Source organism: Rhinolophus ferrumequinum, chromosome X, assembly GCF_004115265.2.
Source record: "Rhinolophus ferrumequinum isolate MPI-CBG mRhiFer1 chromosome X, mRhiFer1_v1.p, whole genome shotgun sequence".
Taxonomy (NCBI): Eukaryota; Metazoa; Chordata; class Mammalia; order Chiroptera; family Rhinolophidae; genus Rhinolophus; species Rhinolophus ferrumequinum.
The window spans coordinates 119,781,456-119,808,172 of record NC_046284.1 but is presented as its reverse complement, the minus strand read 5'-3'; the positions used below and the strand labels follow the sequence as shown (position 1 = coordinate 119,808,172).

The following is a 26,717-nucleotide window of genomic DNA, read 5'->3' as shown; positions in this document are numbered from 1 at the left end:
CCACATAGAGGAGCCCTTATTATCCTCAATTTGGAGATGACAAAACGGAGTGACAGAACTTGCCCTCCAGTCTGGAGCCTGAAGGGGACGGAAACATGTTGAGAGATGAGGCTGTCTGGTTCTGAGCCACGTGGCCCCCTGCGTTCCCCATTTTTTGCCCTAATTCTGTTGCAGCCAGCGCAGGCATTTCAAAGCCCCACATCCTGTTTCCATTAAAATCTTTCTTGGCAGAGAGGACACAGGCCAATTCAGGATAGACACTGACGGCATTTCACTTCGAACCTTAGCCCAGGGGCCGGCTTCCTGCCCTGAGTCCAGGGGCGCACTTGGTACTTCTTTAAGGTCAAAGTCATTCTGGTACTGTGTGTGTGTGTGTGTGTGTGTGTGTGTGTGTGTGTGTGAGAGAGAGAGAGAGAGAGAGATACAGAGACAGAGAATGTTTAATTCCTGCCGTGTTTTCCCAAAAATAAGACCTAGCAGGACCATCCACCCTAATGTATCTTTTGGAGCAAAAATTAATATAAGACCCGGTTTTATAGAACGTAATATAATATAATGTAATATAAGACCTGGTAATACAATATAATGTAATATAATATAAATCATGTCTTATATTAATTTTTGCTCCAAAAGACGCATTAGAGCTGATGGTCCGGCTGGGTCTTATTTTCGGGGAAACACAGTAGTATGGCCAAGCACCATGCCTTAACCATAGCAGGTGCTCATTTTTTCTGTCATCTCTTCATACCTCATTTTCCTTCATCATGGAAAAACTAGGCCCGAAGCCTATGCACACGTTCTACAGTAAATACCATGTTAGGATCCACGTGTGCTTCTCCGACATGAGGAGCTGGCTCTCGTCAATGTGGAAGCTTCTCGTCCTTGTCACAGAGCTTTTGTTTCTGAAGAGGTATTTGTAGGAAATACTGCACTGTGTCGGTACTATTTTAATAACGTACACTGCAAGGGTGGGAGCTGTGGTAGGATTTGTAATCTCAGAACGCCTCAAAGCAGGTCAGTCCGCCTTCCCATTTCAAAGACTTTACCTGCGGCCTCATTGCCAAGGTCTGAGTCTTTGCTACAGGAACCAAATGTGAGGTGAGGGGCGGCAGACTCACCCTCTCTCGTTACTGTGGGATGGTTATTTTTGGCTGAGGTGGTGAGTGCAGGGAAAGGCTTTTACAACAGGGACTGGGGAGCACGGGCCCCCGGGAATTGTCCTGGGGCATGTCGGGCAAATACAGGGCCTTGTGTGAGGCATGTGGTTGCTGAGTGGCTCTGGAAACTGTCACCAGGTAAAGGGGACACAATGGGGTCATGAGAGCCGCAGAGAATGTCGTGTGGCCTTGGCATGCCATGTCTTTTCCTTAAAGCCAAACTCTCGTTCGTTCAGGGTCGTTCCATTTTCTTGACAGGAAGTGGCTAAATTAAAAAGCAGGCTTTGGAGGTACCTGTATCTACAGGAGTCCGATTCTTATGGACAGAAGTAGGTAGAAGAGTGGGTGTGAGGGGCTGGCGGGAGGAATGGGGACCTAGTGTTTCACGGGGACAGAGTTCCTGTGTGGGGTGGTGAGAAAGTTCTGGAGATGGATGGTGGCACAGCACTGAATGTCCTAATGCCACTGAGCTGCACACGTAAAGGTGGTTGATGGTGGTGGTGAGTTACGTGTTGTGTGTAGTTACCGCAGGGAGAGGGAAACAAAAGGTAAGTCTGCGTCGGTGGGCTGTGGAGAACCCTGGCTTTCCTGTTGCTGAGCGTGTTGTGTGGCACCTGCCTCGTGGTGTCCCCTGTTTTTGCTTCCATCACTTAGAGCCGATTCGTCTTAAAACAAAGGCAGGAGTGGAGGGGTTTGAGGAGTAGTGTCGTTTGAGGGGGACTCTCCTGATCTTGAAGTGATGACTGGTTTTCCCAGTGGAGAGGACGAGGACCGCCTTCCCTCGTCTTCCTCAGAAAATGGCACCCAGACAGGCAGGTGACAGGAGTGGCACAAAATGTCTTCCCTGTCACTCAAACCAGAAATTTTGTGGTCAGGATTGTCCCCCCCACCAACGAGAGAGCTTCCCGCAGCCGCCGAACTCTGAAATACCAGTCTAATGCCAGCACATTTCTTTACGCGAAATTGTGCAGCAACAACCTAAAACCCTGATTGAAACAACAACAACAACAACAGAGAAACAAAACAAAACAAAACAGGGTTTTATTCTAACGTCTTTCTGTGAAGTGTAGGTCTCGTCCTGCAGGAAAGAGGATAGGTAACTATTTGCTAACCTTACGAGTCGATTTTGGCGAGGTTTGTCTAAAACTGTACTTTTTGCCGACTGAAGATTAGCTGTTCTACTCATTTGAGTCAACCAAGGGAAATTGACCCAGCGAAACAAGCACCAGCACCGTCGAGCGCATTGCTCAGACGCTGGGGCAAGCCTTCTGATCCTTGGGTTCTAACTTGTAAATTTGGACAGAAAATGAATCTCTGCTCAGAAAGCAGAGCCAGAGCTTAAATAGAAGCTTTCCTACTTGGAGAAGGGCTAATGCATAAAGACCTGGAGGATCTTGTATTCTCGTTCTCCATAGTCCTGTGGGAACATACGCACAGACGCCCGAGTGTATTCCATCGTGGGGTGGGGAGTGGGTACCAGGCTCTGGGGACAGGCATAGCGTCTGTATGTATTGGGAGACTTCGTGTTAGAAAACAACAAGAAAGATCTGGATGCAGAAAAGACAAAAACCAGCATTGAATTTTCTTAAGAAAATGCTGACAGTGTTGTAGAATGATTTTACGTAGACGATTTGAAAAACCCAGCTCTCTGGTGCCTTGAAATGATCGATTTCTGTAGCTCAGCCTTTTCGTTACAAGGCGTCTGTGGTAGCTCCACGTTACCTTTTAGCTTTATAAATGCCATTCATTTCAGACGTAGAATGCTTATTCGTTCTCTGCAGCAGTTGTTCTCAGCCAGCGGCACTTTGGCAATTTGGAACATTTGGCAATCAGCTTTGTTGATCACCACAACTGAAGGGGGTGGGGGGACATTGTCCTGGCATCTAGTAGAGGCCAGAAATACTGCTGACCAGGACAGCCCCATAACAGAATCATCCAGCCCCAATGTCCACGGGACCGAGGCTGAGAGACCCTGTTAGTTAAATTGTACTATTTCTAGATACCCGACATGACAGAATGAAAGGCAAAGGGGTTGTGCCTGAGTCAGTTCAGGCTGCCTATAACAACAGTACCACAGACTGCATGGCTTAAACAGCAGACGTGCGTTCCTCACAGTTAGAGGAACTGTGGGCTGGGAAGAGTTCCTCTAGAGGCTAGGAAGTCCAAGATCAAGGCACGAGCAGATTCAGTGTGTGGTGAGGGTCTGCTTCCTGGTTCCTAGATGCCCTCTTCTCACGTGTCGGCACATGGCAAAAAGAGGGAATGCTTCCTGGGGTTTCCTTTATAAGGACACTCATCCCTTTCATGAGGGCCCCACCTTCCTGAGCTTAGCACCTCCCACTGGCCCCATCATTCACTGTAGAGAGAAACTCTAAATTTGTTTTTGCAACTCAGTTGTCATCATTAGTGTAGCACCTGACAATCACCAAATGTCTGCTTAGAGCTTCAGTATTCTGTAGTATGTATTTTTGTTGTGTACTTTCTCCCCCGTTAAATAATGTGGGTGTTTTTTTTTCATCTGGTGATGCTCTGATTTCATAGCTTCTTATTTAGTCTCTAGTGTTTTTCTAATGCTGTCTTACACGTGAACCCCCAGAGTTCAAGCAGAAATTTCAGCACACATTTGTATTTTGACTGTCAAATGTTCCTTTTGATGTGTACTAAAGTACAGAACTTTCACCCCATTAAGTAAAGAAGATAAGAGTTCTGGAGTGGCAAAAGTCTGGTAACTACACAATAAAACCTTGTTAGGGCTACGAAGTGAGAACTGGAATGACCCACGAGGCAACTATTAGTGAACCCATCGCCGCCTAACCAGTTCTCATAAATTCCAGCATTTGGAAGCAACACATTTATTACCTCGCAGTTACCCTGGGTCAGGAGTCTAGGCACGGGGTCCTTGGCTCAGGTGTCACGAGGAGGCAGTCAAGGTGCTGGCTGGGCTGCATCCTTATTTGCACCCTGGGTGGGGGACCTCCCAAGTGCACGTTGTTGGCATAATTTCCGTTGGAGGACTGGGGCTCACTGAACCCTGGAGGCTGCCTCCTAGTTCCCTGGACAGTTCATGTGGTGGCATCTTTCATCTCCAAGACCAGCAGGAGAATGTGACCCCCCAGTCCACTCAGACAACATCTTATATAATGTCTAATCATTACGGGAGTGACATCTGCTCTTGGCCACAGAATGTCATCTCACCGAGGAAAGGGCATCCACCTCTTTTGACATGTCCTACGGGATAGAAGCAAGTCACGAGTCCTGCGCACACACTTATCACAGGGTGGGACTCAGGGTCCTAGGTGTAGGGTGTATCCCTTACAACAGCCAACTTGAATCTGTACTTTGTCCTTTTATCTTTTTCTAAACAAATACACACTTAATTCTCATTCAGTGATAAAAGTTTTGCTACCGATAAAGATGGCTGAAAATGTAGTACATGGTCTCTGAACACATGTCCCTAGCAGCCCAAAGTGCTTGGGGTTGGTGACATGACCGAAAGACTCTGGCCATTCTTGGTTGTTGCACTTGGCTGTTGTACACTGGTTTGTCTTGTGTACAAAGGAGTTATCCTCTTGCACTGACCAGTGTTGTCTTTGTGCCTATGTCTAACGAGGGTCACAGGGAAGAAAATCACTGCCTTCCTGGCTGCCTCAGACACAGAGGCTCCCATACTTGTCACCATCGTGTCCCCGCCACCCCAAGTTTCCACCTGCCTTCCAGGTACTCGAACCCCTAGCCAGACCGAAGCAAAATACAAAACATGGAGGTTCTCTACTTCCTTGCTGTGGCTTCCTGAGACCTGGCCTCTTTATAGAACGATGGCAAGGTGACATATACCGTTACGTGTGTCCTCGCTGACGTCTGCGTCCTTTTCAGTTCTGTTGGATGCCCGAATGGTGGAGTGACCGTCGAGGGTGTCATTTAAACTCGTACGAGTCAAAGGTGTCCTGCTGACATGACTGCGGGTCCTATCAATCATCTCCGTCTGTCTGGATGGACAGATGTCTAAGCTACCTGTCGTAGGCTGCACGAGTCCGTTCAAGCTCGTTTCCGAGCACAGTGTGGTCTGAACGTGTACGCGTGTGATGTTTATTGAATAAAAAGTCAGGGTTTGTTTCTGTTTTCTGTTGCCCCTGAATTTTGTCGTCTTCAGTAGGGTTTGTGCCTAACTGCTGTATCCCAGCCTTATAAAACACACCAGTGTTTCTTATTTGGGGGGAAACATTTCACCGGGATGTATGGTTTGTGTGTGTGTGTGTGTGTGTGTAATTCAAAATGTTTATGTAATCATGCAATCACACACTATAGTATGAATCAGGCATGAATTACCTTTGTGGGTATAACATTGTGGTCATTTTTTCTCTACCGTCTCAAAAAGAATGCGGGAAAAGCATATATCTGGGCAGTATTTCAAAGCTCTCTGCTTTCTCCTCTCGCCTTTCTCCCAGACGGTGGCTCCCGCTTTGTCAAGACCTCATCGCCGCGAGGTGAGGCTAAGATGAGCATAACCAGTGACGAGGTGAATTTCCTGGTGTATCGCTATCTCCAGGAGTCAGGTAAGAGGGCTGCTTTTCTGTCCACAGGAAACTGTCCTTCAATAGGCTGTACTAAACGGCCACCAACCGTTGGTGGAAAAACCATGCTCTAGAAAAAGAAGAGCAAAGGACAAGGGGTTGGCGAGAAGGTTCTGGGGCCATCTCGTGCCTGGGCGGCATGAAGGAGAGTGTTTATGGACTGGGGTGTCGATAGGAAACTCTTAGGTTTAGGACCTGATTTACTGAGTGTCCTCCACCTGCCACCCCAAATGGGCCCTACCCAATTTTCTAAAATTTAGGATTAGTTCTGGTTTCTTCCAATACTTTGGATTGTGACCAAGCGTTTCCTTTATGATACAGAATGAACAGGCCAAGCGCATATTCCCTGCTGTGACAGAATGGACCTCGTGTTTAGCAGCTGCTGCCTTAGGGAGCAGGGAAGGGAGGGGACTGAAGGGTGCCCTGGAGCCAGGGGTCTGGACTGAAGCTTTGTCACAGACGAATAGGATCCTCAAACGAGTCCTGTGACATCCCTGAGCCTTCATGTCCCCGTTATACAATATTAGGGCCACCCCAAGAGCGGCGCCTAAGCCCAGTTTACAGAATTGCTCATGGGCACTGTGTTAAAAGTCTTGGCTCTTAATCCTTTGTCTAGTCACTTAATTAATTTTACATTAATTTCTGAAGTTAGGATTCCTTTTTTAACTTTTCAAACCGGAAAGCATTTAATTTGAGATGCGCAAAATGACCTTAATGAAGTAACGTCCTTGTACCCACCTGTCCACCCAACCTTAAGAAGTAAGCTATTGCCAGTGCAGTGGGGACCCCTGTCTTCGAGTCTTCTGGGGCCTGTCTGACTCCTCGGGCATGCCTACCTTCCTGGATTTAGTGGTTTTTATCCCCGTGCATTTGCTGCACAGGGAGGGTTTCCTGAGCACTGCCAAGTAAAGGTGTACGCGTTTCCTGGGGCTGCTGTGACAAAGTACACCAGACTGCGGTGGCTTAAGCAGAGTTACGCGGTCTCTTCGTTCTGGAGGGTGGAAGTCCGAAATCAAGGTGTGGGCAGGGGTGGTTCTCCCCGAAGGCTGTGAGGGCTTCTGTTTCTGTTCCATGCCTCTCCCTCCGCTTCTGGTGGTTTGCGGGCGTTTCTGGGCTTATAGATACATCCCCCATCCATCCCCCGACCCCCACCCCGTATCAGCCTTCCTCATCACAGGGCGGTCTCCCGTGTGCATGAATATCTGCCCCAATTTGTCACATTTCGCCTTTCTGTAAAGACGCTGTGGATTGGATTGGGGCTCATCGTTCTCCCGGGTGACCTCATCCTAACTGAGTACCTGTGCAGTGAGTCTCTGTTTCCCAACGAAGTCACATGCTGAGATGTGCTGGGGGGAGGACCTCGACTGAGTTTGGAGGGAGCGGCAACATGATGGAACCCGTAATACTGGCTTCGTGCGCGTTTAAGCTTTATACACTTGGCATCGTGTTGTACATATTCTGCCACTTGATTCGTCAAGAAAGAAACCAATTTCCAGGTCCCACCTCCCACAGGTGCATGTGCTGGGGTTGGGGGTCAACCAGCCGGGGTTTGGGCTCTCTGTGAGTCCACGTAGAAGGGTCAGGTGGGGCGGCCAGACTGAAAGGCTCGAGCGCTGAGCCTTGAACGGCTCATTTTCTCCGTCGGAACCTCACCTTCGCTGCGAGAAATGTTCACCCTGAGCAAAAGTGGCAAAATACATTGGGCAGGTAGCACGTGATGAACAAACACCTCTCCCCCTCCAAGCCTGCATCTCCGTCACCTGGGACCCGAATGTAGGAAAGTGCATATTCGTTCTACCTAGAGATTAGGTCGTTTGGATTAGCTGTTGCCACCACACCGTGCAAGAAATTGATACACAGAATCGTAAATCACGGAAATGGCTTCCAAATCTCTTGTACCCTCATCTGGGAACCGGAGCACGTTGCTTCCCCAGAGCACAGGTCCTGTCCTGTCACAGAACTGACAAAGGCCCAGCGATGTTTGCTCATGAAACATCCACCCCTGTGCGGAATCAGGACACTGAATTCGAGATGCTTTCCTTGTACCAACAGCTCCGCACGAAGGTAACACGAAGGCAGACGCACACTCAACATGTGGGAACACATCAGTAGGTGAAATGCTGTTTCCCATGATTGTGAAGCTCAGGAAACATAAAGGGGGTGAGAGGACAGCTTCGCTAGGGTTCTGCCCGTGGCTGGGCCCTGGGGCCCTGGGGCGTGAGTTACTAGCCTCTTGGAATAAACACAGAACTTTGCATCCGTCCCCCAGAAAGGCCAGACTTCCTTATTTGGTGTTGGGTAACGTTTGTCTTCTGTTTGTTGATAGTTTCTGTAACCAGGCGACTGAGGAGAATAGTGGGGAGGCGACAAAGTATAGAATTTCGTCAGTGTAGATTTTATGTACGTCAGCTGAACTCCACTCCTCGTTTGTCAGACTCCTGAGGGTACGACTCCATGTGTTGAGCAGGGATTAAGGAAGAGATGACGGCGCTTTCCTCTATGTTGACTGTTCCCCTGGAATTGAGTTCCCCACACGGACATTTGCAAAAGGAGAAGGGAGAGAAGAAATGCCTCATGTTTTCAGTGTTCGTTTGGGGATGGTTTGATACATCTGTCTCAAATCCTAAAGTTTTGGTACCGCAGATATTGAGCTCCCACCAAGTGCAAGGAATACCTTCTCCTCAGTCTGTTAGTCTCTTTTCTAGCTCGAAGATGGAAAACACGTCCCTTGATCATGGTTGCTCTCCAGGCGCATGTGTTCTCCCCTTCACCACCTTCAGAATTATTAACAATAAGACCTGGATTCCGGCAGGTGATGGGCTCCTGATTTCTCCCCGTCTGGCTTTCTCCACTGGAAGGTGCCAGTAGGCTCTGTGTCATCACGTCTGACGTTAGTCGTTGTGTTGTGTGGAGAAGGCAGTGGGGATGGAAAAGAGGGAGACGGCTGGTGGGTGGTGACCTGGCAGTGAGGGAGACAGATCTGTACTCTGCCTCGCCAACCAGGGGTAGACCCAGAACGTCCACCCCACCTTCCTGGGTGCAGGGAGGGACAAGTTTTGTGGAACCACAGGTGTCCCTGGTCCCAGCCACCTGAGCAGGGAGAGAGCCCTGCTTTTCTGCTCAGGAGCCAGCAGATGCCGTTCCTGTCGGTCCTCCTGAGTCCACCTGTGTCTCTCTTCACGCCACTCAGCACTTGTCTCGGCTAGGATGCCTGGGGCTTCGAGTGAGAGACTCACCGTGGAACACTTACTGTCTCAGTGAAGGCAGGACACGCTCACTGAAGACAACACTTTCCTGAGTGTTAACGGTAGTCACATCGCATCTCTTTAGTCTCAGGAAAGGATCTCGACAATGGACTTATTTCATTCCTCGGCTGCCCCCAAGAGGCAGAATTCAGATCACCTTGGGTTCTTCCATGGCCTTCACCCAACCATATAGAGTAGTCCCTTATCCGCGGTTTTGCTTTCCGAGGTTTCAGTCACCCACTGTCAACCGTGGTCTGAAACTCTTAAATGGAAAATTCCAGAAGGAAACCACTGGTCAGTTTTAAATGGTGCACCGTTCTGAGTAACGCGATGAAATCTCTCGCCATCCTGAGCAGGGCATGAAATATCCCTTTGTTCAGCATATCCATGCTGCGTGTACATATAGTACAATAAGATGCTTTGAGAGAGAGAGAGAGAGAGCGTAGTCACATAACTTTTACTACGTTCTATTGTTAAAGTAGTTTTATTAGGTTGGTGCAAATGTAATTACGGTTTTGGCAATTATTTTTAACCCTGTAAACCGCAGTTACTTTTGCACCAACCTAGTATTTTAGTTTCATTGTTGTTCATCTCTTACTGTACCTAATTTATAAATTGAACTTTCTGATGGACATGTACATACAGGAAAAAACACGGTACGTGTCGGGCTTGGTACTATCTGCGGTTTCGGGCAGCCACTGGGGGTCTCGGAACGTGTCCTCTGCGGATAAAGGGGGAACCACTGTAGTTCTATATTGCTCAGTAGTATTCCGTTTTAAGGATACGTGGAAGTTGACTGTCCATTCTCTTGTGGGAGAACATTTGAGTTGTTTCCAGGTTTTGACGATTGCAACTAAAGCTACTGGAAACGTGTGTCCAGGTTTTCTCTTGGGTGAACACAGGTTTTTGTTTCTCATGGGTCGATGTCTGGGAGTGGGATTGCTGGGTTGTGTGTCAGTGTAGGTTTCACTTTATCAGAAGTCACCACATCCTTTTCCATCTCACTGCGGAGCGCTCCATAAACATCGGTGGTTTGTAGCCTTGGTTTGAGTTTCAGAACCAATTTGTGCTCGTAGCACCGAGCATATTGGAAAGTAGGTAAAAGGCCATTAGCCCCGGCAGATGTATCTACAGGATATGGATGAAGCTTTACGCTTCCTCTTCAGGTTTAAAATTAGCCTTCTTGGACCCGCACGGGGTCCCAGTTTCCGCCAGCCGTGACTTTTGCCCAGGACTGCTGAGTGAGAGAGACCCATCGGCACACTGGCTCCTTCAGCAGTGCAACTTTCGGTGTAAAAATAGAAAACTCTGTAGCCGGCCGGCCCTCCTGTGGATAAGACCGAACTTCTGGGCACACATGTGCCCATCTGTGCAGGATTCTGGACAGATGGCAGAGCTCCTGCTGGCGGGACCCAAGGTAAGGCAGATGCTGAAACGCCGAGCGCTTGCCCACCCACCCCAGGTACTCAGGTCATCAGAAACCTGGGGAAGCATCTTCCCACCTCGGCTTCTGTGACCGACAGCCCACCACGGAGCACAGGCAGGTGCTGACTGGAACGATAAAAAAGAAGGGCAAGTGACCAACTGATTCCGCTGATTTTTGTCAGGCGCGGGTATGTTACCAGGCTGTGTCTCCCCGATAGCTGTCATTGCAAACATTTTAAGATAATAAAAGGAGCTTCGTATAGCAATAGATGGTCAAAATTCATTTGTCCTCTATCACAAATTGGCAGGCTGATGACCTTCTTTCTTCGCCGTGAGGATTTAAAGACCTCTGAGTACGGTCGTAAACTCCTTACACGCTGGAATGTATTTTCTGATTGGCTGTGATCCGTGGTTGAGACGCCAATTTATTAGACGTATTTATTGCTTCCATTCACATTACCATATATGCATTATTCCGAGAGGGGCGTCAGTGGCTTTCAAAAATTAAAGTGTTCACGTTGGACGGGTGCTGTTTTCCTAAACCTGACTAGCTGAGTAGAATTAGGCACGTGTCCTTTGCTTCACGTACTGTACACGCGGTTTTGTTACGTATCATCCTTGCAAATAAGGAAGGGAGTGAATTGTTCTGTATTGCGCCCGACTGGCGAGATTTAAAACGGAACTTAGAGGACATTTCTCATTCGTCTCGAGGAGATTCTGTGACAAGATCTCCTGGCCAGGTATATACCTTTGTGGCTGTGATGCTTTTGTCTAATTTCCTGTGTGGTTAGGGCAGCAGAGTTAGGGTTGGATTTAGGTGGCTTTTTGTCCGCACAGCCGAGCCCAGGCGCAGAGCTAAGAGATTGTTCCTATTCAAAATACACGCAGGTTTTACTTCCCGGGAAGAATACCTAGCAGTATAAAAGTCATACATGTCAGTGCAGCCGCCTCCTGGGACAAGGTGGGAAAGAAACCTGTTTTGATAAGAGAAAGCCCGCCTGCCACGGGTGAACTAGTGGAGGTCTCTGTAAGAGTGGGTATAGGACTGAGGAATCCCGGGCACTGCCAAGAGTTTCCAAGGAAACATCACATTGTTTATTAGACGTAGAGGGGGAGGAGTTTCCCTCTGAAAAGGCACCAGGTGACGTGGGGCCCGTAAAAGAGTGCTTCGTAAATCCAGCCAGTTTGGACTGTCCATGAGTAGAACAGACACTGCCCTGAGGCCCTCTGTCATTGGTGACTTGGGAGCAGGGGGCTGTCCGTTGTCAAAAATCACCGTTACCCTCCTGATTTCCTTGTATTAGAAGCTCCGCCCGACAAAAGATTGAGCAGTTTGCATTGAGTGTCCTTTCTGTCCCCGGCTCGTCAGCTCAGATCTGTGTAGTAGCTCAGAGCTGCGATAGTAAGTGGGTGATGTATTGGAGAAGGTCATGGAAAAGGGGTGCCCCCTTCCTTCAGAGATGACCTTCAGCTTTGGGGGCGTGGGCAATAAAATGCTCTTAGAAAATAAACCACAGTGGAAGCCACCCAGATGTCCACGGACGGATGACTGGACAGACACCGTATTATAGGTAAAAAGTTATGTGTATAGATTAGTTCAGAGTTTGGGAAATTAGTCTTAGAAAGAAGAGAAGGAACCAGCTGAATTCCAGAGGAACAATTTATCCCGTTTAGGCTTTTTAGTAGAACTGTATAGTGGTTGGGATAAGTCCTTCACACGCACCGGGCTTCCTGTGTGAGCTACATCAGGGTCTGACAAAATCTGGTTATCTTTTGAAACAGTACAGAAAATAGCAGCGTTATTTGTAATAGCAGGGTACTGGGAACTTCCAAATGTCTTTCAGGGGGTGCTTGGCTAAACAAACTGTGATGCATCCATGCCTGGCTGCAAACCCAGCAATAAAAAGGAATGAACTATCGAGACACGCCACAACCGGGATGAGTCTCCAGAGAAATGTGCTGGGTGCAACAAGCCGATGTCAAAAGACCACGTACTGTGTGGCTCCATTTATACCGCGCTCCGAAGATGAGAAGACTGTAGAAATGGCTGCCAGGGGCTGGGGTGGGGTGGGTGTCCCCGCAGAGGGGAAGTTTGGGGTGTTCTTCTGTGCCTTCCCCTGTGGAGGTGATCATACACGGACACACGATAAAAATTACACGTGCGGTGCTTATACACAGATGCACGCACGCAGGCCAGAAATGGTGAAAACTGGAGAAGGTTTGCAGTGTGGTGACCGCCAGCTAGATGTCAGCTTCTTGGTTTTGACATTGCACGAGCGCAAGAGAAGATGTCACCTACTGGAGCAGGCTGGGGTAAGCCTACACCACTCTGCTATTTTCACAGCTTCCCATGAGTCCACAGTGGTTTCACAATTATTAAATCAAACTTGAGTGCAACGGAACACATAATTGTGCTCTCCCCTGTGTGCAGAGCTTTGTGTGTGGGAGAGAGAATGCGGGTGGCTGGCATTCCAGAGGCAGGCGAGCCATTTTCGTTAAACTCTGCAGGTCCTTAGCCATGGTGTGGATCTGGGTTTGCATGGAGATGCTCTTTGGTATAATGGATTTGTGTAATGGCCGTATTAATTTAGAGTTGGGTGGCCGTGCAGACCACCTGGGGCATTTGGAAACTGGAGAATAAGGCAGATTCATCTGAAGGAAGGTGAGCAGTAGCTGCCGTGGATACATAGCGCTCGGGTTTTTGCATCCCCAGGAAATCAGCGGACTGGGCTGGTTTTTCCATGCCTTGTTCCCGCTGGCTGCTGCTGGGCAGAGACCGTGAGAAACAACACTGTTTCTGGTTGACACCGTACTCCCGGGAAGGCTGCATTTTTACTGGGGAGACAAACGTGTGTGCATGGCTTCTTCCCACCCCTTTCCAAGGGAGTCTTAAAATGTGTTGAGAATCTCCCCGTAGGCACTTGAGCTCAAAGGATTCTGTAGCAGGTACAGGGTCACCCTGAGGTAAGTGGCCGATCTGAGGGTCTTACTCCCTGAAGGTATTCTGAGTGGCCGTGACGTCATGCGTGGCCTAATGGCTGTGAGCCCACTCGTTAAGGCCAAGTTTCTAAACCTCACCGCTGTTGACATTTGGGGCCGGCTCATGCTGGATCCCGGGGGCTGTCCTATATTGTAGGATAGATATTGAGCAGTACCCGTGTCTCCCACCCACTAGATGCCAGTAACACTTCCCTTTCCCTCCCCCCCTTCATGACAACCAAAAATGTCCCCAGACGGTGTCCTGGTGGGGGGGACGCAGAAACCCCCCGTTGAGAACCACTGATTCAGATCCCTTAGTCGTAGGATGTTTTTTTCTTGCAACGAGTTTTTATTGATAAGTGGGAGTTTCAATGAGCTTCTCATTTCACACCCTTTATCTTCCTCGTGGGCTGCATTTTGCTTCCTTCCACTGGAAAACTCAAACAGGCTTGAACGGTAAGCAAAATGCAGTCCCTGTTTTCATTAAATTTTCCAGGGTATTTTTCCCCTCAAGAAAGGGAGGTCTGCCAGAAGCATTCTCCTGCAGATAATAAAATAATAGGGAGACGCAGACTTTCAATCTAGTTTTTTTCTTCTTTTTCCAGTGAGGAGGTTAGATAACAGGAAAGGGGTGTTACGCTTGATATTGGTGAATAATTGCGTCTACCAAAATGATTAAGTGGCTTTGCCCACTGCAGTCCTAGCAGCTGACAAATTACCCAGCAGGCTCCGCTGTGTTTCCTAGGACCGTGGAATGCCTTTTTATGCAAGACACGTTTCCACGGATTCGGGAAGTCATTTTAATGGTTCAGCTATCTTAATTTAAACAAAAGTTCAGGGCTTATTGTTCAGCTGAGTCTCTAAAAATATATTTTGACTGCAGCGGCTCTTTTACAATGCTAATGTGTGTTCCTGTTTCCAAAGAGAATCTTCACGAGACAGTAAGGCAAGCCCTTCTCTGAGGTAATGGTAGCCGTTTGCTTTAGAAATACTACAGGAAAATATTAGTTTTGTCAAATAATAAATAAGGAAGACCTGAAGAGTCTGTCCACCTAACTGGAGGCTGAAAGCACCTTTAAAGTCACGTGAAACAGTGACGTGTCATTTCCAATAGATGGAAGCAACACATTTGTGGCGGTGTGGCAGGGTCCCTGAGCCCCTGAGGCTCAGTGATTTGCTACAGAGATTCAGGACTGGGCAACTGTTACACTCGCAGTGTGTTACGGCAGAAAGCTACATGTTGTAACGCTAAGAGAGTAGACCTCAAATGCTCTCACCCCGGAAAAGGTAACTCTGTGAGCTGATGGAGGAGATGGCTGTATTGTGGCAGTCGTTTTGCAGTAGCTACATGTAATCAGGTCGTCACGTTGTACAGCTTAACCGTACACAATGTTGTACCAATTGTAGCTCGATAAAGCTGGGGGTCGGGGGATGCAGGTTAAAATCAGCAAAGGCAAAAGGGGGAGCCCAGAAGTAACCACACATTCGCTGCAGGTGTCCCCTCCCGGTGCAGTTACGTGGAGGAGCTTCCTTCTCCCAGCATGGTGTGAAGTGGTGACATCCGGGGGTTTTATTGGGGGTCAGCTCCTGCTAAGGGGACAGAAGGAGAACTTGGAGAGTACGTGGCTGTCCACACGCGCCCGGCCCCAGTCCCAGTGTAAATCTGGGTGCTGATTGTGTAGCTGTCACTGGTGCACGTGTGTGTATGTTGCACTTCCAGTTTTAAAAAGAACTTCTAAAAATGCAAGGGTGGGTAAGTAGCTGGAGAACGTGAGTCCCACGCTATTCTCATGGACAAGAATAAGACACCCCCCTAGCTAACTTTGGGCATCAATAATTCACGGCCGTCCACCAACGGAGGGAGTCCACGTTCCTTCTGCAGAGCAGCCTGCAGGGCTCTGGTCCTCAGCTTATATTCCCCTGCCTGGTGCTGTAAAGGAACCTGTACTCAATGAATTGTTTCGTTACAAACCCTCTTGGAAGGGTGCTCGTTGCAAACGAACTCTTCATTCAGAAAGAGTGTTTTCCTAAACTGTTCTTTCGGTTTGATGATAACCACTTAGAGTAGCAAAATGGAGTCGTGGCTACGATGCCAGGTCATACGCCCCAGATGTCACAGCCAGCCTGACGACCCTGGGTCCCCCGCATTTTTGGTTGTGCGAGCTTTTCTAAAAGTGTTCCGTTCTAATTTGTATGTGTGTAAATGCTAACCTTCAAGATTTACCATCCTTGTGCTCGTTAATTTATTAGAGGGGGGAAATACAATTAGAGTGAAAATCACTTGAAAACTACTTGAGTGTTTTCTAAGTTGCAGTTGTTTAAAAATGTGTTGTGCAATAGACCAAACACTTTCCACGGATGGTAACATCAAACAACAAAGATTAGATCCTGTTGTAGATACCCTTAAGGCTTATTCTGTCCCGTCCCACTTTAAAAGTTGGTGATACATACAGCTGGGTCTAAGATGGTTTGAGTTTCCTTTTTCAGCTAAGATGAAATAGCCACTTACCAAGGGGCCTGTTTTCAGAGTTCATGCCGCATTTCATGTAACACCTGCCTGCTCTGAAATTCAAATGTGACCTTAAAAGTCTCCAGCCTTTATATATTTTATTTCCTACCGACTTGACTCCCTTCCTTCCAGACGGCCTGTCACACACAGCACACCTTCTTTTCCCCCAAGCGCCTGTGTTATCCAGGTTTACTATAAAAACACCAGAATCACGTCCAAGCATTTCTTTAGGGTCTTTTCTACTACCTTCACTTGCAGTCTTCTCAGCCTCTCATCTCCATCGGCTCGATACTTCCCTTGGTATCGTCATTCCGTCCCCTTTGCCACTGCTGTGTTGTCAGACAGTACAGCAGGTCCCCCAGTAATGTCCTGTGGTTGGTTATAAAGGTCATGAGGTACCCCTGCAACTTAATTCTCCTGTTCACATCACTGAGCCTAGAGTAAAATGGGTTTCGATGTCAGGGTACAAACATCGTTTCGCCTGAAGTCGCAGAGCCTGTGGAGGACGTTCAGGGTGGATTTACTGTCGCTCCCATTTTTGGAGCACTTACTGTGTACCAGCCGCGATTCTAAGTGTTCACAGGTAAAGCTCTTCACGCGTAGGATGGCGACACAGCTGCATCCGTCCTTTACAGGTGACCTGTGCCTGAGTCACACGGCCGGGAACTCACAGAGCTGGAGTTCAGCATGGGCCATTTCTCCGAGGTCTTCCTGTCTTGCACGGTTTTTCATGACTCTGTTAATGTAGAGAAATTAGTGGTTTATTTTCTGACGTTCCTGGAATAAACAGCACTAGTTGGCCCGGACTCTCTGTCCTTTTCTATATCGCTGAAATTCCGTTTGTTAATACGGTGTCTGGTGTGTTTGCAGTTCTCTTACCAAGACGAGCTGGACTGTGAGGTTCCTTTTTGGGTGTCCTTGTCAGGTGTGAGTGTTAGGGTTATGCTGGTCTCGGAAAACCCGTTGGGGAATCCAAAACCGCTTCCCTAAGACACCCTCCGAGTCCGCGTCTTTCCCCTGTTTCAGGGTGGAGGCAAATCTCTGTAAAGGACATGGTAGGTGGTGACTGTTTTAGTCTCCGTCACCACTGCTCGTGTCTGCCTTTGTTGCAAAGAAGGAGCCATGGAAAATACGTAGAAAAATGAGGAGCTCTGTTCCTTTGTGATCCTATTTACAAAACAGGTGATGGGCCAGATACGCGTATATATACGTAGTTTGCACACCGCTGTCCAAGGTTCTTCATGGAATATGGGGACTCCTCTCCTCCAGGTAACCTGGGACCAGTGTGGGAACAGCAAGTGTCCATCCCTCCTTCTTTCTTTGCCCCTCCCACTGGCCTCCTATTTCCCAACCTCAGGCCGGTGTATATTTGTATATACCTGCAGTATTTTATTAACGTTGATTAATATTTTTCCTTAAATTAAAGCAGTGACTTTTTCTTAAATGTACCAGTATATCGATGAGTTGTATTTGCGTGATACACATGAAAAGAAGTCGCTGTTCAATTTTAAGGAATTTGCCCCCACGCACCCTGAAATTATTTGGGGGGGTCCCATCAGAAGTCTGGATGCCAGGGGGGAATCCTTGAAGTCCAAGAAGAAAGCAGTGGACATGACGTTTCGTTCCAGAAATGTCTCTCGATGGCTTGTCCGTTGAGTCCTGATGCGGCCTGGGTGCTGGGGTTGGAAGGATGGATAAGGGAAGGAAGGCTTCTTTTTTCCAAGTGAAGAGTGTGAGTTAACTCTCTGACGCACTGCAACGTCCCAGCGTGTTTAGGGAGAAAAGGCCACCTTGGTGGAAGGGACAAGGAGACTTGATGGGAGGGAGGAGAAGAAAGTACTGGAAACTTGGATTGGCTGCAGAGTCACCAAGCTGAAACACGTGAACCGTGTCCCCTTGGAAGCCCTCGGTTCGTGTTTGGAAGGCAATCTGAAGGCATTGTGAGCACAGGATGACTTCACCTGCTCGGTGAAAATGGAGAATCAACCAAGGTGGTGGCTCTCCACACCCATTAGCAACCTGGGAAAATGCTCGTGTTGTATCAGGTACAAAAGAACAGGGACACAGAATTCTTGCACCCCAGGAATTCTCTGGAAAAATTCATGTGTGTAGAGAACAGGGACTGCAGGAAGCTCCCCGACAGGAGAGCGGCAATTGGGTCGCGTATATAATATGTGCGTTATATTCTTTATGTTCCAAACGGCTTTCTCTGTGTCTCCCAAAATTCGCTGTTACTTTGTTATTGTCATTTTTCACGGTGCTGTCCGTGCTCATGTCCAGTTTCGCATTCATGCGTCTATTTCCTAATTTCCAAAGGTCAAATCCAAAATTCACGAGGGTGCAAAACGGGGAGGGGAGGGTGGGACTGGAAGGCCAGAAGGAGGCTTCGCCAGGCCCAGCTTTTCGGAGTGGCCAGCTACCCAGCTGGAGCTGTGGTTTCTTCTCTGGCTCTGTGAGCATTTCAAGGACAGCAGCAGCCTTCCCGCCGGGGCCCCCGGGGAGCTGCCTCACCCCCGCCAGCTGTGGGCCCAGGAGGAAGTAGCAACCTTCCTTTATAACCTGACTAATGCTTTCCCCGCCTGAATGTTTCCCATGTTTAGAGCACATTAAAAGCCTTGGCAGGAGCAGGCGATCTGCGATAGCCAGCAGCCATCCAAGCTGTACTCTGCCGCCACCCTTGGGGTCCAGGCCAGATGTTAAAAGTGAAACCCTATTTTAACGAGGTCCTTCTGGTATTTCTTTTGGGTGCCAGCCAAAGCAGTTCCATTTGCACTAAATTCTATGGGATGGCGGGTCATCAAGAACAGGTCTGCAGCACATGAAACGTCCCCACTGCACAGTTTCCTGGAGCCAAGTGTCAGGGAATTAGGAGAGAAGGTGAGGACTCGGTCTTGAGGATTTTTATTTACTTATTTACTTTTTGATAAACACCTTGAAATGTAAAGCTGATATGAACGCGTTGAGTCAGACTGCGAAATCGGAAAGAATTCTCAGCACATGTTTCTCGGGCACAAAACATAATCCTCTGATGAGACTAATCCATCCCGTCCCAAAAGAAGTGAAGCGGTAGTGAATTCGCCCCCAAAGATGAGGGTATGATTTCTTATTCTCCTGCCTTTTCCATTGACGGCTTCTAAGTACGTGTGCGTGTGTCTTCCTGGGTTTGATTTGTTTGGCCCAGCTACCACTTCATCACCCTTGGGCTCCCTTCCATTTTTATTTTTATCAGCACCCTCCCCACCCCTCACCACCTTGTGTCACCCCTGTCCCCACCCTGCGTGGAATGTGGGCATCTTTCCAGGCCGCTGCAGTTCTGTTGCAAGAGCCGTGATGATCCAGGAAATATTGACAGAGGAGAAGCTGAACCGACTCCACCGTGGCTGTTGCAGGAACGTCGATATTTGCAGAAACAAAGGAAGGGCTGCGTATCAATTAGCAGTCCACGGTTTTGTTTTCAGAATGACTCTCTTGTCACCTGCTTTCTCTGGAGCCAGTTAGGTGGAATGCATGCGTTAACCAAGGGCTGTTGGGCACCCATGAACCAGAGGGCCATGCCAACAGCCACGTTCTTTGCCCCTCTCCCACCAGGCGGCTTTGGCGGGCGCGCGAAAATCATATTACAGACCTCCCAACCACAGGTGTTAACGTGTGCTTTCACTTCCTGTCCAATCGGGGACCTCCCCGCCCAGCGATTCCCCCCTCGGTTGTGTTCATGAGGAACTACTCCCAGTTCCTCTTTCTCGCTCTCGCGGCTTCCTGGTTCCGGCGTGTGATAAAGCTTCTTGTGGCCACGCGGGGCGTGACGTGGCCCCTTCTCTCAGGGATTGTAAGTGATTGGGTCTTCTTTCTAGGGCACTGACCTTGCTGTGTCATCACTCAGTCACCCTTGTAAATTAAAATCCTGTGAGTTTGTTTGGGACAGTGACATCCTTTATTCTCTCTACATAGAATGTTAGAATTGAAAAAGAGACCTGGGAGGGCAGCCAGATGGCTCAGCTGGTTAGAGCGTGAGCTCTGAACAACAGGGTTGCCGGTTCGATTCCCACATGGGCCAGTGAGCTGTGCCCTCCACAACCGGATTGAAGACAATGAGCTGCCGCTGAGCTTCCGGAGGGCGTGACGGGATGGATGGCTCAGTTGGTTAGAGCGCGAGCTCTCAACAACAAGGTGGCCGGTTCAATTCCCGCATGGGATGGTGTGCTGCGCCCCCGGCAATTAAGATTGAAAACGGCAACTGGACTTGGAGCTGAGCTGCGCCCTCCACAACTAGACTGAAGGACAACGAGTTGGAGCTGATGGGCCCTGGAGAAACACACTGTTCCCCAATAACAGGAAGCAAGGAAAGAAGGAAGGAAGGAAGGAAGGAGAGAGAGAGAGAGAGAAAGAAAGGAAGGGACCTTGGAGGTCATTTCATCCCACCTGTCCGTTGGTCAGGAAAGGAAGCCAGCGAATAGATGAGGGCAGGCCCCGGCCTGGGGGTACCCGCTGAGGCGTGCTCTCTGTCTACGCGAACAGAACCAAACCAGATTTCTCCATCACCACCTGACTGTGTCTGCCTCCTCTGATTGCCAACACAGCTCTCCTGACGGGAGTGTCGTCGAAAGATACAACTCATCTTTGTTTGATTTTTAATACAGAAAGCACTCAGGCTCGTTTCTGGCACGTACACCTTATTATTTGCAACTTATTTTGCTGGAAAACCCAAGGTAAACGGTGTTACCGATTAAATGGTCTTTTTCTTCTTTTGAAAGGACACCATTGGAATCATTTAGAAATTTCTAAACCAGTTTCGGTAGTACACGCGTGGAGAGCATGGACTCGGGTCAGCGGGCCACTTCCTGGCTGTGTGCCCTCAGAGAATTCCTGTTCCTGCTCCGTGACTCGGTTTCCCCATCTGTAACATGGACTTACTGGACACACTCCTAGGTGGTTGGCACCGCTCTCAGCTAATTCCTAAAAGTGCTGATACGCGTAGTTAGTACTTGATTACCTTTGTATTAGTTCTTGTTATTCTCAAATAATGTCATCGTTTTCTGTTCAGGTGTAGACACACGGCCAAAAGCCCTCCCTGCTGTTCTGAGACCGTCGCTTGTATGATAAGTCATGTGTGTCTAAAACCTGTTTTTCTTCTGCTGTGCTGTGGTGCCTACATCCTTAATTCTTATCCTCTGTATTGTCTCTTGTCCTGAAAATAGTGACGACTGAGGGTTCTTCAGTTTCTCGCCGCCCTTCGTTTATATCAGCCTCCCGAGTCTCTCTTACGCATTGTTCTAATCCATCTTGAGTGCCAGCTGCTATACAGAGGAGGGGTGTTCTCTGTGTGCGGTAAAGGGGCTCAATGCTCTGCCTGTCTTCAGGGAGCTTCCGTTTTCTCAGGAGCTGGGAGATGCATGTGAATAAAGAGACAGCTGCCTGCTGTGCAGCTGTAGGAGGGTAGCTCGGGGAAGAGAGTCGTCGCTTCCTATGAGAGAACAGAGAAGGCTTCTGTGGAGGAAGAGGCTTTGCTGCAGCCGTGATTGTGGATAAGGAGTCAGCAGTGGGGGAAAAGCAATTTGGGAGCAGGGTTTCTCAACCTCGTGCTACAGAAATGTTGGCCTGCTCGTTCTTTGTCGTAAGAGGCTGTCCTGTGCATTGTACGATGTTTAACACGGGTCTACTAGACCCGCCTACCTACTAGATGCCACTAGCACGCACATCACACATATACACACACATCATTGTGACAACAAAAATATTTCCAGAAATTGCCAAATGCTTTTCTGGAGGGGGACAGGAATCACCCTCGCTTGAGAACCATGAACCCCAGGTCTTGACCACGAGACCAGAATAAGCAGAGTCGTCCTATAGGGAAGCAGATATGCACCGTGAGGACCGTGCTCAGGCCAGGGGTCTTGCCCAGACCTGCAGGCTGTTGACTGATTTGAGGAAGGAGAGCGCTAGGCTCTTGGGGGGTGAATCTGTGAAGTTACTGTGACAGTTTTGTGTTACAGGGAGTAGCACCTGTAAAGCTTGTATGCTACTGCGTGATAACAAAGGAAGCACTGGCTGATTGTCAGGGTCCGTTGTCGTCACCATGGAAACCAGACACAGGAGAAGCGTGTTTTAGTGCCTTCGGGCTGCTATAACACAGGCCCACAGACGGAGTGGCTTATAAACATCAAACATTTATTTCTCAGAGTTCTGGAGGCTGAGAAGTCCAAGATGAAAGTGGCAGCCGATTCGGTGTCTGGTGAGAGCTTGCTGCCTGGTTCACGGATGGCCATCTTTACAGTGTAGCTTCCCATGGTAGGAAGGGCAGAGACGATCTCAGGGGTCTCTTCTACAAAGGCACTAATCCCATGCATGAGGATCTTGCCCTCGTGACCCAAACACTTCAAAGTCCCCCACCTCCCTACCGTCATCTCCCGGGAGTGGGTTTGTCTTAACAGTCCGTGGCTGAAAGAAATGAAAGAGGGCGTCTGGGAGGAGAGGCCGTTTACCTGCGTGCATGCATCTGTGTGTGGATGTGTGTATTCAGGTTGGCACACTTTTCCGATAAAGAAGCTGATAGTGAATGCCTTCAGTTTGGTGGACCCTCCTACTCTTTCTGTTGCAACCACTCAACTCTGCCCTTGTAGCATAAAAGCAGCCGTATTCGTACAATAGATCAAGTCATGGGGGTGGCTGTGTTCCAATAAAACTTTATTTACAAATACAAGCAGTGGGCCTCTGTTTGCCTCCCCCTGATCTGGACAATTAGAAATAAACATATCATACCTATCGGCTTTGGATAGCTATCAGTATTCCAAGTATGCATGTCCACTAAATACTTAATAATGATTCCGCTTTTAATGCTGCAAATTGGTGCCCTTGGTATTTGTTTCAGCTGAAGAAGCAAAAACAAACACACAGCTGCCCGAGTATTACATGTCGGCTTTTCTCTGCCGGATAAGCAATATCTCTAAGGGCAGGTGGGTGATAATTTAACAGGTTTTGCTGTTGAATCAGACTTGGCAAAATGGTTCGCTGGAAAACTCAAATGGTTTGTGAAGCCATTTGTGAAAGAGGTATAGTTTAGCAGTGTCGTAATTGCAGGAAACAAAGCATGTACGTGGTTTGTTTTGAATCTATTTTTATTGCCTCATTGGGTTATTCAAATTCATGTATACACTGTTTTCTTCTTTGTGCAACTGTAGCAGCTTTTATTTCAAAAGGAAAGGAATTTAGTCTTAGAGATCTTATGCTTTATGTAAAATGGAGCGCTTATTTGAAGACATTCCCAGTTTATCGTGCTTATGCCTTCTTTTCTCCTCGGAAATATGAATAGTTTCACCTCATCTGGTTATTCCCCATTACCGTGTGTCATCTGAATTCTGTCACCAGTGGCATGTAGAGGGGGACTTGCTTTTCAGTGGCAAAAATGTACACATCGTGTGTATAAGTCGAGCAGAAATGTGAGTCGAATAGACCTGTGGATGGTGTCCTTTGAGGGGGTTAGGCCCTCTAGGTCATTGATTCTCACCTGTGCCCGGGCCGGTTAGACAATATCTGGAGACATGTTTGGTTGTCACGTCTGGGAGGAGGCAAACTAGTGGCATCTAGTGGCTGCTAAACATTGTACAACGCATGGGACAGCGTCCCCCATAAAGAAAAAAACGATCTGTCCCAAATGTCCGTGACGCCACGACTGAGAAATCCTCAGACACCGCTTACTGAGTAGGTGGCAGGCCCGCTGGCTTCAGCCATGGCTCCAGGCTGGCTGAGGAGTAGATACGGGGACACTGACGCTTCGCCCTCATGGATCTGTCATCAAGGTTCTACCAAGCTCTTTAATCTCCTCCTGTTTAACACTTCCACGCCTGCCATCGGGCCGGTCCTGAGGATTTCCGTCTCTGTCATTGACATTCTGTTCTTGGTTGCTATGGGTATCTCCCTCGGGTGGGAGAAGAGGCGGGTTGAAAGCTGTGGGACAGCTGAAGAGACAGAAGCTTCAGGCGTTGTACCACTCTGGCAATCTGCAAATGAATATGCTCATTAGCCTTGGGAGCTGGTTGGTCCGCTGCTGATGCAGGTTGGGCCAGCCCCAGAAGAGAAGCATCCTGCCTGGAGATGCCAGTCTCCGAAGATGGCACCTGGCACCACACCTTGGCACATGGCAGAGCTCCGGCCACGTGGGGTCCAAGAGGAAGTGCTCAAGCATATTCCATGGACACCTTCCTGTCCCACCGTGAATGAATGGAACGGGAAAGGACCTCAGCGACCTTTTTGTCCAATGTGCTCCTTGCATGGACGAGGAAACGTGGAAAAGGGATGTTTGCACTAGTTCGTGGTCTTCTCTCTAGATGCAAAAGTGTCTGTGGTCCTGCTCCTCACATCTGATTCTCCTGTGACCTCCTTGGGGTATTTTTCTCCCCACAGCGTAGGAAAGGAAGTGGAGGCCCAGCCAAATAAGGTGACCTGGCCCGAGCCTTCAGTTCCTTTGTAGTGGAGTAAAGTCAGAACCCAGCGTGCCTCTCTGCTCCTGGCATGTTCTCTACCTGGCCAGAAATCAAGAAGAAAGTCCTGAAAACAAATGGACTGAAAAGAAACCATAGGTTTAGAGGCCACGCATAGATCCATTCAAAGAAATGCAACTGATGCAAGGTTCAACAAATAGGAGGCCTCGTTGCAAGTCACGTAGAACATTCCAGCAGGTGTTGATGAAGAAAGCCCATGTCCAGTCATGATTTGCTGTTGTCGCCTAAAGAGGACCCAAGTCTTCATAAAGGATGTCATGCTACCCCCTTTATAGCTTTTTCCCACTTATTCATCATTTTGCTTCAGTGGAGGGAATTCCTTCTAGCCGACAGCGTCCAGCTCTCTCCTTTGCAGATGTCTCAGACTCCCGCGCCCTCCGTGTGTCTGCACTGCTCCCTTCCTTCTTTTAACAAGCCTTAACCGAATATCGTCATCAACAGGTTCTAGAAACAGAATCGACAGCTGAAGAGCATTGTTGTATAGATAAGCAAGTGATGCAACCAAATCATACAGTCAACATGTGAAAACCCAGATCCTGAAAGAAACCCATAGTCAAGCCTTGGGTGAGAAGTGCGTTTGCATCCTGGTTTTGTTTTTTTTTTTTTTGCAACTTGCCTGAACTGCAGTCGTGGCTGCCGCTGACCGAAGCTGCCGGAGGTCCAGCTGGGCATGAAGTTGGCATCTACCCAGAGAATTTAACAATCTTGGCTCCTGCACTTGTGGCTCTTAGAGCATAAGGTAAAAGGATGAAATCTTGGAATCACATTGGCTAGAGTTGAGATTCTAGTTCAGCCCCTCATCCCAGGTGTGAAGCTTGGACGAATTATCTAGGGTCCTCCATATTTTCCCTTCTCGTGTAAAACACTAACAGCACCGACTGTGACCAGCTGCTGTGAAGGTTGAGATCCTGGGTACAAAGTCCTGAGGTTTGGTTATAGGCGGCTGTCAGAACCTGCTATTTCCTGTGCCTGAAGTGGCAATTCTGTGGCCCGGTGTTTCTTGTACGGATGAAGGCGTGAATGAATGAAATGTACTGCTGTAGACTGACTGTGTGTCCCTCCCCAAATTTCATATATTGAATCCTAGCCCCCAGTGGGATGGTATTGGCGGTGGGGTCTTTGGGAGGGGTTAGGTCATGAGAGAGGAAGCTCACGAATAGGTTTGGTGCCCTTGTAAAGGAGACCCCAGAGAGCTCTCTCACCCCCTTCTGCTGTGTGAGACACACAGAGAAGACGGCCCTCTGTGGATCAGGCAGTGGGCCCTCAGCAGACACTGCGTCTTTGACCTTGGACTTCCAGCCGTCAGGACTGTGCGAAACCAATGTGTGTTACTTCCACTACCCAGTCTGTGGTGTTTTGTTACAGCAGCCCGGACAGCCTAAGACAGGTCTGTACCAAAAGCTTGACGTCTCTTCTACGGGGGGGCCCCGTCAAGCCCCTGAGACTTATTTGTCAGGAGCCCTCGCTGGCCACTGAAGCTGTGCTCGGGTTCAGGCAGAGAGGTCATAGGTGGTGTTTCACGGGGGGGCCGAGAATGGTGTCCCACTGCCTGAGCTTGCAGCTCAGCCCCAGGCGTAGGCGCTGAGTGAGAGACTCAGCCTGTGAGTGGCCCCCACGAAATCCAGGGCCCGATCCGTGAAAGGGGGAGAAGGCATTGAGGGGGCGAATGCCTGCAGAGGGGTAGCGGGAGGCGTGAATGAATTCAGTTCTTGGGCAGGGCGGGGCCCAGCGTGAGCAGTGTGTAAGGGCTGGCGGTTCGTGTTTTCATTATAACTGCTATGGGCGGTGTCCTGCTCCAGACCTTTTCAAGATACCGGGAGACTCAGAAATGGCCATCGCCTCTCGTGTTGTTCCCATCAGCCGGTCAAGGCACAAATGGAAGGAAAGGTAGGAGCCAGTGAGTGAGTGGGGTCGTCAGCCACGAAGAGTTGTTGGGGGAGAGAGAGAGAGAGAGAGAACTGTGGCCTGGAGTACATAGGGACGATTCCATGACATGGGAGGGTCCGGCACGGAAGCACTCGATCCTGGTCCGTCCGTTGACCCAGGGATTTTCTAGTCTACCCCATGCCGGAAACCTGAGTGATGGAAGCTGGGAGATGACACAACCCGGTCGAGTGTGGCTGAGACCCGGGGAATGTGGTCTTTGGTTAACACAGGCTGGGTGGTTCTGTGTTGGCAGGAGTGGGCAGTGGGAAGGAGGGTGGAGAGAGCAAAGCGAAGGAAGAGGGAAGGCCGATTACGAAGGGCCTTTGCTTATATGCTCAGAGAGCAGGGGGGGAGGGGGACCCAGGGGCGACACAGCCTGGGAGGGGTCTCCTGTGCAAACTCAATGAGGT

The 26,717-nt window shown here is 48.9% G+C and overlaps 1 protein-coding gene across 1 annotated transcript in view; it reads left to right on the top strand.

Annotated features, from left to right (window-relative positions):
- TBL1X (transducin beta like 1 X-linked) overlaps nucleotides 1-26,717 on the top strand; it is a 179,880-nt gene that overhangs the window by 125,389 nt on the left and 27,774 nt on the right. Inside the window, exon 5 of the mRNA XM_033104859.1 lies at nucleotides 5,603-5,710. Coding sequence (XP_032960750.1) covers nucleotides 5,653-5,710 — 58 coding nt within the window. The 5' untranslated portion in view covers nucleotides 5,603-5,652. The remainder of the gene's footprint in view (nucleotides 1-5,602; nucleotides 5,711-26,717) is intronic.